General features: G+C 41.9%; 1 protein-coding gene across 1 annotated transcript in view; it reads right to left on the minus strand.

Moving 5' to 3' along the window:
• Positions 1-1,079: 1,079 nt before the first annotated feature.
• LCLAT1 (lysocardiolipin acyltransferase 1) overlaps positions 1,080-13,427 on the minus strand; it is a 182,561-nt gene continuing 170,213 nt past the window's right edge. The window contains exon 6 of the mRNA XM_047068456.1: positions 1,080-5,069. Coding sequence (XP_046924412.1) covers positions 4,567-5,069 — 503 coding nt within the window. The 3' untranslated portion in view covers positions 1,080-4,566. The remainder of the gene's footprint in view (positions 5,070-13,427) is intronic.

Genomic DNA, 13,427 nt, shown 5'->3' on the forward strand with positions numbered 1-13,427 from the left:
CCAAGGAAAAAGGAGTGACTCCCAGAGATAGCTTAGAATTCGGGATTAGGGATGCCTGGGTGTCTCATGGTTGGTGAGATGGAGCCCTGCAGTGGGCTCCGTGCTGACATCGTGGAGTCTGCTTGGGATTCTCTCTGCCCCTCCCCTGCTGTCTCTGTTTCTCTCAGAATAAATAAACTTAAAAAAACAACAACAACAACAACAAAGAACTCAGGATTAAATAACACCTTCATCAGGAAGGGGAAGAGGGGAGTGAGGGAGGCCTCTTCGGGGAGTCAATGACTTTTAGGAAAGATGTACTGGCCCTTAGAAGAAGATCTGGGTGTGGTGTTGACTTCATCTTCTCTCCTGTGACAGGAGTCCACCCTCGCTGGTTGATGAAACTCCCAGGGTGGGGGTTTATGGCTGTTGAGTCCTTTTGGGGAATGAGAATGGGTCTTCAGGCAGATGAGGGCCGTTCATAGAAAGTCTTTCCCTCTGTTTGCTGCTTTTCAAGTGCTTATAGCTCAAAACCAGCAATGCACCCAAGTGGCATAGTTTGGGTGGCATGTGTTTAACTATAGCCGTATTTTGGGGTAGCATATTCTGCCACCCTTAGGTTGCATGCTTTGTGTGCGTGTGTTTGTGTGTGTGCAAGCATACTTGCCAGGCACATTTTCATGCTTTGATTCAAGGCTTTGCTCCAAGATTTGCTTTCCCAGTTACATACTCCCTGACAGTGATGGTGGGTGCAGAGTCCCATTTCCCTCTTGCAGCTGGTGGTGTGGAGATCTGCCATTACAGCCCCACAAGTGTGAAATAACCAAATCGCCCTCAGGGCTGAACTGAGAAAAATGGGAGGAAAACCAAGTTCTGATGACATTTACTGAGACCTAAATTCGACTGTGGCCCCTAGACTTTTTCCAGTTATCGAAGAGGTATATTCCCTTTGTGTGTGGGCTTTTTTTTTTTTAACCATCTGTGAAAGAAAGAGCCCTGATGAGGATCTCCTTATACTACATACTGTATGGCTTTACCAACGTGGGAAAAGAAAGTAGCACCCAGTCGCCCGGCAAGAACAGAAACATGACACATGGGCAAACTGTATCTAATTCATTCCACTTTATTCTGGGATGTAAATTACAGATAACACAACTCACAAACATACCAGTGGACATTGAAAACTAAGGCCATTCTGTGAGTTATTTTTAAAACTTGGTGTTTTGTACATAATCTTTTAAAAAATAAATTACCAAAACCAAGATTCTCTTCTGAAATAAAAACTTAAGGTCGGTACAAGGCGGCTTTTGGGTCATCTCCAATCTGAAGCTCATGGTGTGACGGGACCGTTTTTGTTTCCTACGGCATAAATAACAGCTCTAAGGCAAAAGCCACCTCAGCATCTAGCTCTCCTCTCTGGATGTCATCACAGAGTTTACGACAGTGACCAGTGTTTACAAACCATTTTGTTCCCAGTGAGTAGCAAAGAGAGACTTTTACCTAAGAAACACATTGCAGAATTCCTGGAACAAGAAAAAGAAAGGGACCCGTAACTAAGGCACTGAAAGCACATTATTTATATAAAGAAATGTAAACAGTTGGCTACCAACAGGCTCCCTCCAGCAGAGTGTCGATTAGGGAAGTGCACAGGGGCATCATGGTCGCGGCCCGGGTGAAACGAGAAGGGCCCCCTTTCTGCAGAATTCGGGCTTGGCCACCAATGTCCGACTCCTGATGTGGTGAGGAGGAAGGAATGAATTTCAAAGTGACGTGAAGGGAAGCTGGTATTTCTCCCTAAGCTGTGGGTTAGTGTTATAACAAACAAGGAAGGGTTTTAGTAGGACTTTCAAATTACGGCCGTTGACCGTGTTTTCTTCCTGCCTCTCACCACTTGCTTCTGCTGATTTGCACGATGGCTTTGGCCTGCTTCATCAGTGGGGTCTGCTAGAACGTGTGACCTGGCCGGTGCCCTTCCCTACAGGTGCCTACTTCAAGTACAATGGTTCACGGCCCACACAAACCACACTTCAGTTAAAACGCTTCTAAACAGTGAAGATCGAGCAAATTGGACAGACAGTACTGTAAATGTTTCACGGTCCAATGGGTTTACCTTCAAGGGCCTGAGAGGGTGTGAGGTGGGGTACGGTGTGTAGACGCAGCCTGACAAGTAGCTGTGGAGTCCAGGGTGAGGGGTGGGAAGGGGGGGGGGTGCATTCCTGAGGCCGATCACGACACCAAAGTTCAATTACTTCCTGCTTGACGTTTTGTTACCAATTTTACAAAGCTCTGAGTTCCAAATCATCAAATGAATAGTCCTTGAACACTTTTTAAAAGAAAAGGACCAATATGTAGGAACACAAATAATTATGATTTTAAAAGACACCTTGTTGCAAAAGCACAAATACCCCCTCCCCCCAAAACCAAAAAACCAACAAGAAGCAGCTTTTTTCTTTTTGAAGTTATCATTCCTGATTCAGCAGGTACAAGGTCTATTATTCCCCAGTTCTAGTGTGTACGAATTTTGGGTAGATAAAACAAAGTTTGAATCTTCTATGTGTATTTTTTTATGATCAAAAGGAAAACATTTTCTACGAAAGAAAAAAAAAGATTTCCTCTTTTACGGATCTCACGCCTCATATGGAGGTTATACTTAAACCAGGAGCCATGAGAAGCTGGAAGAGGGCGGCGGGCGGCAGTATCAAGTGTGGGGTGGGAAACACAGCTTTTCTCTATCGCCCAGGACAATGTGAATGCGATGCTGACTGTGAAACTCCTTCTATGTTTCCAAATATAACCAAAAGGAAGTCTGAGAGAAACCTAAATTAGAGAACTCTTTCATTAAGGAAAAAAAAAAAAAAGCTAAAAAAGAAAACACCTGAAAAAGCCAGGAGATTCAACAGCTGGGTTTAGAGCAGATGTTCATAATAATGAATTAGTAGCTCCAGGCAGCATTAAGAACAGCCTTGGGGGAGCAGATAAATACAGGCTGGTGCGTGTCTGCGCGGCACTGGTCAGGTCCCTCCCAGGAGAGGTGATGTGTCAACAGCGTCGTACGTGCAACCTGTACTCTGAAAGAATGTCCTCCGTAAGTTGGGCTCATGATGTGCTCACCTTTCACGGCAATGCACACTTCAATTGTCGGGCTAAAAGTCACTGTGGAGCAAAAAGAGAAGGCGTTCATGCCAAAAGAGTAATAAAGCAATGGCTTTTGAGGCTGGTTCAAGGCAGGGGTGAAGTAGACGGGTTTGCTAACAGCTAAAGGCTTTTCACTGCCTCTGACCAGCACCCCCGTCCTATGACGAAAAGCACAGTGCCTGGCCCCAGCAGGGTGGGGAACATGACCCCGCACTTCTGCCTCAGAGGAGAGTGGTGCTGTTGGTTTGCTGGATTTCCCATGGGCTCCAAATCGAGGACTACTGAGGCAAACAACTGGTCAAAAGTGGGTCTGAATTTTACTACTGAAAAGAAGCCTGGGCCTAAAAAGAGTGAGCGAGCCCTGGTTATCCTTAAAAAGGGGTTCATTTTCGTGCTACCATTTTGGTTCCAAGAGTAAAATTTGTCAAGGCTATGAGGGTTGAATAATTTAGGATAAACCATTACTGCCCCGTCTGCAAATGCTGTTGTTTTTGTGGCAGATGTTACAGATACCTATGCACGTACAAGAAATACAATAACTTTCTCTCTGGGGGCAGGTTTGAAAGAAATATTTCAAAAGACACAACTTCGAGAATTTCTGACTCCAAGAACAGAACCTTCTCTATGCTGTTCCTTTAGAAAGGTAAGTGATGTGATGTGTATCATTTTTACGCAGAAAGAGCTACACCTGCCAATAAGCAGCAGAGACCCCAGCACTGAGCATGCTAGAGCACGTAGAAATGAAGAACTGTATTAATTCCTATCTTTAAAAACTCAAACTAAGGTTTCTAAGTGGAGAGCCTGTGGTTGCTCCCTGAGACACGTCCAGGTCTTCGTGTGAAAAGAGGGCACAGGTGGTCTTCTGATGTCTAGGTCAGTGCAAGGCTAAATGCCAAGGTTTTATGAGTAATGAAGGGCTTCTTATCGAAATGGTTGGTTTAAGGGCAAGGGATTTCTGGTCTCTGGCCTTAAGGAAGGCTGCAGTGGTCTGACTGGTGTAGAAATGAGTGTGGGGACAGTGCCGAGGGAGGGAGCTGGGAAGAAGGGCCCTCACCTCAACAGTCAAGTGCCAGCACTTGATCTGAGCCAGTGCTCCCAAGCCCCAGATCTGCTTCTTGTCTGGGGAGTTGGCTGGGGAATTGGTTAGGGAAGAGGACTGGGCCTGTAGGAAAATCGTGTATGTGTACCTTAACAGCCTGGCGATTGCTTAATAAAACTCTGGCCCGAGTTATTTCACAGCGATCGCTCCCTGCTTCGTGTATTGAAATTACATTCAGAGATTTAAAAAAAAAAATCGTGTGTAGCAATATTTTCCCACAAAACTAAGTGCAAAATATCTTTAACAAATAATGATGGTAGTAGAAATATCTGACATAGTCATGCAAAAATGCACCTCCATTTAAAAAGGCTCAACACATCTCCAAAAGACCCTTGGGTTGTTACCCTACGAGCTCACTCATTTTTTTTTACATTTAAATGTGGCTGCTTGTGTAAAAAACGGTAACATGCAAGTTCAATGATCTCCAGTCCACCAAATATTCTCTCTTGTAGCACAAAGACAACAACGGTGATGATAAAATACCACCGAACAGGACTGTACAAATATATGAGGAGGCACATTGCAGGGCTGAACAGGGTCCAATAAAGTATAGAGAGCAGTTTGACCGCAAAGACCCTCAGCTCAGACTTGCAAGGTGGAATTATGGTGTGGCCGGTGAAGTGAAAGCTCTTCTCCCCTTGGTAGAAGGAGCGCAGCCTCTGTTCCTTCTCCTCCCACCGCCTATGGCACCAGAGCTGGAGGCCCTCCCTGGAGGCGGGGAGAGTGTCCACTGGGTAGCGGTGCACGTGGAAGTGGATCTCCTTGGGAAAGTCGCCGTAGAGAAGGTGCTTCTCTGTCTGAGGAATGTTGTGAGGGTACGCCACTGTGATGTCGTGGACGGCATCAAGGTTCTTCCCTAGGTTTTGGAAAAGATGAAAATACAGACTGAGTGATGATCAATGGGGGTAGTAACGCTGATGCAAACCACAAGGCAGAACCAAAAACGGGGGTGGGGGTGGAAAAGGGACAGAGAGAGCCACGGTGAACAAAAAGGGCTATTTAAATACTGGTGTTTCTAGGCATTTGGGTCAATAAATTTACCCGTCATTTTTAGTCTTTTATCTGTTTGCTAATCACCACCAAAACCTTTAGAAAGAATTATCTTCACAGAAAGAGTAACCTGTCATTCTAGAACTAAATGGATAAGCACATTAAGTCAGGTTTGAGGTAGAAATAAAAGGATTAGCCCTTTTATACCAGGGGGAGTCACTGCTTTGATACCTCTTATTAATATACCTTCTCTCCAAATAAAAACACAGAATTTCTTACCTTTAACTCATTATTGCTATGATAGTACTGGAAAGAAACACTCAGAATTAGACTTAGTGAAGTGGTCAGAAACGCATGAAAACTTCCACATGATTTTTAATTTTTTTAATTTTTAACATTTTTTATGTGATTTTTCTATTTTTTAAAACCATATCAGCTTGAAGTCCAAGTGAGACCCTGCCAGGACACCATCATCCTTAGCAGTCTCCTGATTAATTACTTTGGGGTTAAGTGTTTTTAGCAAAGTCACATGCCAGATGCTGGAGAGAAGAGAGAGAGAGAGAGAGAGAACGAGAGAACGAGAACATAATCTCTAATCTCACTCAAGAGTTCATAACAGAATCAGGGAGACAGCTGCATAAACAGTGCCCTAATAGGGGAGGGGAAGGAGGGGAGGGAGCTGGGGAGGGAGCTGGCCAGGCAGGTGCAGTGGGCCCAGAGAGCATAGTGGGGCTAAGGGGCTCACAAGTACACTGGAGGCATCTGGTAAAGGCCTTCAACTGTCAAACTTGAGAATGTGAACTCTATTCTGTAAGCGACAGAGAAGCACGTTAGATGGTGGAGAAGCATTTAATGATTATCAACAGAGAAGGGATGAGAATGTGTTTCATTTTGGCAATGATTACGTTGGGGGCAGTGACAAGAATGGTCTGGAGAGGACCACGGGCAAGAGAGGTAGTAAGAGTAATTTGATGGTCATGACAAGGCAAGAAATGACAGTGAGGTAGGGGCCAAAGGAAGTGACATGTCTAAAAAAATTACAAGAGAGCTGACACGATAAGAGCGGTCAACTGGATGTGGGAGAATAAGGTGGAATGAGTTCCTGTGTTCTGGCTCAGGGTACTGAGTGGATGGTGGTGTCTCTGAGATTAGAAATGTAAGCAGGAGTAGTAAATCCTTAAAGAAACATGAGGATCGCCTACTTGAATCCTGTATACAAGGGCCAGAGAGGTTAAGCTTTTTGCCCAATGCACACAGCATGTTGGTGCACAATCTCTGAATGTTGCTTTCTTCCATACCATGCCCTCTTCAGTGAGAGCCCTTGGATCTGGATTTTGATTCATTACAGAAATGTATGATGCAGGCAAAATTAATCTGTGGGAATAGAAATCCAAACAGTGGCTGCCACGGGGGTGAGAACTGATCGGTAAGGAGCACAAGGAAGTGTTCTAGGTGGCCGAAACACTCTGGATCTTGATTAGGGTGTGGAATATACCCAACTGTGTGCATTTAAGACCCATGCACTTCATAGCATTTAAGTTTTACCCCAATATGAACAAGACACAAAGCAACTTCCCACCTTAACTCACCATGTTTACCCTTCCCATTGACCTTACTATTAGAGGTTGTTCTCCTTGCTTTTTTAATGATTAGGTCTTCTGTAAATGTCTACTGTCTCCTTTACTCTGTGATTTACTTCAGGATAAGGACTGGCTTGCAGTCTGGTTTCCTAGGTGTCTGATAGATATAATCAGTCCTTAATTAGGACTGTGGTCTAGAAAATGAAAATACCTATGTCAACAAGGCTTAGATTCAAAATTGGAGGACAGTGTTTTAGGGATGCTGAGCATTGTTGATAGGAGAGCGGAGGGGGACAGAAGGCCCGCGCAGGACGGCTCTGGTGGAGTTGGATCAGAACGCCTACAAAAAAAGGCGAGGCTGGACCTTTTTGACTCCAGCGGGGGGGGGGGGGGGGTCCACTTCATCTCACGACGGGAAAATAACAGGACACGTTTTGTCACTCGTCATGCCGCTTAGCCTCTTATTCCGAACCGGGTGCTCATTTCACTTACTTTCAAAACTCCCCTGCAATCAGTCAACATTTCTGCTTCACCTGCCCACACCCTGCCCTGAAAAGGTTGCCAGTCTCCTCAGCCTCACTCATCCACGGCCTCCCCCAGCAGCTGCCACCATCCTCAGTCACCCCAAACCACTTCACAGGGCTCCTCCTGAGCAGGGGGCTCCTACGAGCCCGCCTTCCTTCCACACGTGGCCCTTCATGCTCACAAACTGGTATCAAAAGGACAGGCCATACTAGTAAGAAACTAAAGTGCCCTTGCTTTCTATTTTTTCTGGGCAACCCGTGGAGAAGGGCGTGTATGCAAACACCTGTCTGTTCACTGTACAAACGGCAAGTTTTAAGACTGTGTTGGTAGCACTTACAGAAATGTTCCTAAGTGAAAAATTCTAGAAACCCTGCTGTGTAGAGCACGGAGAGCTGGGGAAGGAGACCGTCTGGGTTCAAATCCTAGCTCTGCCTCTTACTGACTAATTACTTGTCTCTGTAGCTTAGTTCCTGTATCTACAAACTACTTCACAGGGTTGTTGAGAGCATTAAATGAGCTAATACATATAAAAACACAAAAATAGGGTCAAAAGTATATATAGTAAATACTCAATAAATGTTAGCTGCTAACATTGAGTGAGCAGGAGAACTGGGGAAGGGAGAAGAGCCGGCTTATACCTTGCTTCCCATTTCCCTTGAGCTGCACTGGATCCTTAAGAATCACAGACTCAGGGGTGCCTGGGTGGCTCAGTCGGTTAAGCGTCCGACTTCAGCTCAGGTCACAATCTTGCGGTCACTGAGTTCAAGCCCTGCGTCAGGCTCTGGGCTGATGGCTCAGAGCCTGGAGCCTGCTTCCGATTCTGTGTCTCCCTCTCTCTCTGTCCCTCCCCCATTCGTGCTCTGTCTCTCTCTGTCTCAAAAATAAAAATAAACGTTAAAAAAAATTTTAAAAAAAGAATCACAGAGACTCAGAAACGCATTAAAGCCAGAGCAAGAGAGGAGATGGAGAAAGGCTTTTACACCCTGAGGTACCTTGATACTTCGTAAACTTTATAGTAAGTTTCTTGTCTCCAGATAACCCAGAGCCACACACAACCCTTTATCACTAATAGAGGAGCTTACTTTTCACTGACATCTTATCAAGACCTCCTGGCCTCTAAGACTAGAGCAGCCATTACTACTGGACCTGTTAGTTTCCTCCCAGAAGGTAACAGGTGAGGGTTAGCAGACTCGAGGGGCATGCTTCGTTCCAAAGTGACAATAACAAAATGCATATTCAAAAGTTGAAATGTGCCTTCATTACATGTATCAGCTTGTAATGGGGCTAAAATAATGCAATAATAGATTAAGTTCCTTCAAGTGCAAAGGATTTATACGGCCTTTAAAGCTTTTGGTATGAAAACAACATACTTTAAAATATGCAAATTAAGATGGCTGCCATCAGTAATATCCATTTTTAAAAGATCTCATTGCTTTTTAGATAGCATCTAGAGTTGTAATCTCAACTATCTAGCCACCTGCCATCTGTCTGTATGGCGCTTAGAAAATAATCTGTTCTGTTGCTGATACTGTGTCTTCTGGAAAGTTTCAAACTTTATTATTATTATTATTATTATTATTATTATTATTATGTAAAGCTACTACTCTGTTAGAACAATCACACTCATGTGGGCCCATAAATGTTTCTTTTCCTCTCCTGGAAGAACAGGACACTTAGTACCTCAAATCTTAATTTTTAGTCTAAGGCTGAGACTGAGGGAATATTTAATACATCAGTCAGGTTTAAGTAACCAACAGAGGTTTAAAAGATATGACTGGAATTTATAAATGTAATATGCAGCAGGGAGTGTCTCCAAGCATGTCAAGTTGAGCCCATGATGATTACAAGAGTCCTATTCAATATGAAAAGCTCATTGGGAGTGAGACAAGTTTATGTTTCAAATGAAAGAGTTGGGTGAAGAAATCCTGGTCTGCCCATAGCTGCTGAAGAACACATCCATCTATACAGTTCAGTGGCAGAACAACAGAAATACAAACTTTTTTTTTTTTTTTAACCCAAGATGGTCTGAAATTTCAGTTATCAACTTTATTCTTTCCCCATTCTACTTTAAAATACATGGAGAATATATAAAAGTACAATCTATTTTGGATTTCACCTTAATACTTTTTTAAAAATTAAGAACACATGTAAGCTGGAACACCAGGGTGGCTCAGTCAGTTAAGCATCTGACTTCATCTTGGGTCACGATCTTGCAATCTGTGAATTCGAGCCCCACGTCGGGCTCTGTGCTGACACCTCAGAGCCTGGAGCCTGCTTCACATTCTGTGTTTCTCTCTTTCTGCCCTTCCTCCACTCAGGCTCTGTCTCTCTCTCTCAAAAATGAATAAACTTAAAAAAAATGAAAAAAACATGTAAGCCTATATTCTATTACTCAGATCTAAATCCATAAATCTAACTATATATATTGGAGACTTTTATTTTTTTATTAAAAAAAATTTTTTTTAACGTTTATTTATTTTTGAGACAGAGAGAGACAGAGCGTGAATGGGGGAAGGTCAGAGAGAGGGAGACACAGAATCTGAAACAGGCTCTAGGCTCTGAGCTGTCAGCACAGGGCCCGACGCAGGGCTCGAACTCACAGACCGTGAGATCATGACCTGAGCTGAAGTCGGCCGCTTAACTGACTGAGCCACCCAGGCGCCCCTATATTGGAGACTTTTAAATAAAGTAGCTTGTCATCTAAGATGCATTTGTGTTAAAAGAAAATGCTGAGGCTGCTGGTTTTGTGCACTGTTTTTCAGATTAAAAAAAAAAATTACTCCAAGATGATAAAAGTTGGATTTAGTAACTTGACAATCATTCACTGTGGCACTTTAACACTGACATATAATAGTACATGGCTGACAAATTGGCACTAGTCAGAACAGTTTGAAGAATGGCTTTGAACAGACAGATTTAGATAGACTAAAAACACTAATAAGACAACTTTCAGCTTCAAAATAAAAGGGCATGCACAAACCCACTGAAAATTAAGTGGCATTGGGACTCAGTACCATCTTCTTACAGAAAATACTACTTCCCACTGAGAACATTATTCATTTTGCTTTTGTATAAGTTGAGTAGTTACTTAAGGAATGAAAAGTAGAGGCAGGCAGCTTCTGATCCTACGTCTCACCAGCTCTCCGGCCTTAGCTTGTTAACCATAAGCCTCCTCTGTGTGTGCAGATAATAACAGTGCCTACCCTCCTAGGGTTTTGTGAGGATCCACTACGTAAGACCTGTAAAGTGCTCAGAGAAGGTCCTGGCCTGTGGGATCTGCTCAGATTCCTGTCACTATTCCTCCAGGTGGAGTGACCACTTAGAGCACCTGAAGGGAGTTTAGGTTTAGGCTGCTACCCTCGGCCTTCCTTTCTTCCTCTAGACTTCCTCTTCCTCTGGGAGAGGTTCCAAGTGGGCTCTAGCACACCTTGTGGTTTATCCTCTGATTGCAGTCACGCCTCTCCCATAGCACAGAAGCAAAACCGTTGAGGAGACTGACCTTGGCTCTAGAGGGAGGCCCTAATTCCCCTTTGGATACACATTTCTCTCCATCTCTACCAACTCATCCTTAGACATTCTCTGGGAAGTGTAGATATTAATCCTCTGCTGGCATTCAGAATCAGAAAGTGATGGTCAGTGCTCTAGCATTGTTGACCTGCCCCATCTTGCTTTTACTTTCTTAGAAATCAAAATTAGTACCTCCTCTTTTTCTAAGAAAGAACCATCCTATGCTTAAAAATCAACTTTTAGGGGCACCTGGGTGGCTCAGTCTGCTAAGTGTCTGATTCCTGATTTCAGCTTGGGTCATGATCTCACAGTTCGTGAGTTCCAGCCCCATGACGGGCTCTGTGCTGAGTTGGCTTTGAATTCTCTCTCCGGTCCACCCCCGTTCAACACACACACACTTTCTCTCTCTCAAAATAAATACTTAAAAAAATCAACTTTCACCTGGAAAGGTGAAATTAAAAATTGTGTATTTGTGAACAATTTTGCTTATCCAAACTGAATTTGGTTCCTACAGATAATTTCAGGGACCTATATTTTCACATTCCTATCCTAAATCTGTTCAGCTTTGGTGTTTTGTATAAATGTATGAAATCTTTTCAGTTTTGACAATCTGTTGTCCAATAGACACTGCTTCTCTGAGTCTTTAAAACAAGTTTCATTTTCTAGATAGAATGAAAACATGTTGACATTTTCCACAATTTACAATATTGGTGTATTAATAGATCATTTAAGGCAAGATCAGAATAGTGTATACTTGGTGAGGACAGACTCACATACATATAGACATATACATACATAAGTATATAAAATGTATGTCCTGAAAAAAGAGATCTGTAAACATTTAACAAATAGGACCATACTATACATACTGTTTCATAACTTGTTTTTTCATTCATTTTTCCATTCATGCCATTAAAGAATTTCTAAGATGTCATTTTATGGGTGCATAATATTTGCTTGTGTAGAAATCTTAAAAATTCCTTTGTTTTTCAGATATTTAAGGTGTTCCCACATAAACTACATTTAAATTGATCATTATATAACTAATGATGGTGATTTTCTAGAATAAATTCCATAAATTGCTGGATCAAAGAATATGAACACCTTAACACTTTTTGCTAAATATGGGTAAATGACCTCTACAATGTTCAGTTAAAACCCGAGAAACGTAGGATCGTGCTTTTCACACTTTACCTATAATGCTTGGTATTATAATTTTTATTAAGTTGCAAACTGTATCATTTTTGTTTTAATTTGTATGTCTTTGATTAGGTTAAAAAGTCCATTGGATGTAAATACTGGTCATATCCTTGACTGTTTTGAAAATTCAGTTGTTTATCTTCTGGTTTGTAAGAACTCTACCCTCTATCCTAAGCGGTGAATCTTTCACACTGGTTTCATCAGCTGGTCACTAGTGTTTCCCTGGCCACAATGAATCGATTTTGTTGGATTTGCTGCTCTGTGAAAGCAGTGTTTCTTTTAGCCAGTTCCTCTGTTGTTTGTCTCTTTTTCAGTCAAATTTGCAAACCTCCTCCTTCATCATGGATTATTAATCCTCTGCATTTTTTTGTTGCAAATATTCTTACACAATCCATGATCTATGCCATTTATAGCAACTTTTCCAATAATTGTGTGTGTGTGTGTATGTGTGTGTGTGTGTGTGTGTGTGTGTGTGTGTGTGTCTATATAAGTTCATTTTTCTATTATAGCTTTTGGATTCCTATTTATCTCCCCTGTTCCTAGACTGTATGTATATTCTACATTTTTCTGCAAGATGAAAAACACTTTTTCCATTTAATTTTATAATTTAATTTTCTTTCAGTAGACATCAGTTTTTCTAGCATCTTTTATTAAATGACTCCTCTTTCTCTATAGTTTGGAAATACCAACTCAGTCACATGTTAAACTCTCAAATATATAAACATCTAGTCTCCCTCCTCTCTTCTGCACTATCTGTGTTTATTCTGGTTCCAAGACCACATTGATTTCCCTAGTGACGTATCTTTGGTAAAGCAAATCTGCCTGTTTTCTTTTTCACACTGTATTTGATTCCTGCTGGTAACTGTTTTGCAATGTAAACTTGAGAGCATTTAATTCCATTCTAAAATAACAACCCTCCTCGCCCCCCCACCGAACTTCTTCAGAAATTTCATTTGCATTATATTTACATTGTAACTTTGAAAGATCTGAACCTTTAATATTGTTTTTTTCTCTAAGAAAAAAGTATGCTTTTCCATTTGTTCAAAACTTATTTTATGTCTTTCCATAAGATTTTAGTTTTCTTCACACACTTCTGTGGCTTTTAACATTTATTCCTAAGTAATTTAAGAATTTTTGCTGTGATTATGAATGGAATATGTGGTCCCACTTCTGCTTTTAGGCAGTTACTGCTAGAGAGAAATCGTTTGCTGTACATTTATATGCAGCCGTCTTAACAAATTTTCTTATTAAATTGTTTCCTTTTTTTCTACATTCTTTTTGACTTTCTAGATTTTCTATCAGCTGCAAAAACCGTTTCATGTTCAATTTTCTCATCTTTAAGGTAGTCTTTAATTTTTTAAGTTTATTTATTTGAGAGAGCACAAGCGGGGGAGGAACAGAGAGGAAGAAAG

Source organism: Lynx rufus, unplaced genomic scaffold, assembly GCF_022079265.1.
Source record: "Lynx rufus isolate CCGP_SWC_20201006 ecotype Redwood Valley unplaced genomic scaffold, mLynRuf1.p SCAF_8, whole genome shotgun sequence".
In the NCBI taxonomy this organism is placed as follows: Eukaryota; Metazoa; Chordata; class Mammalia; order Carnivora; family Felidae; genus Lynx; species Lynx rufus.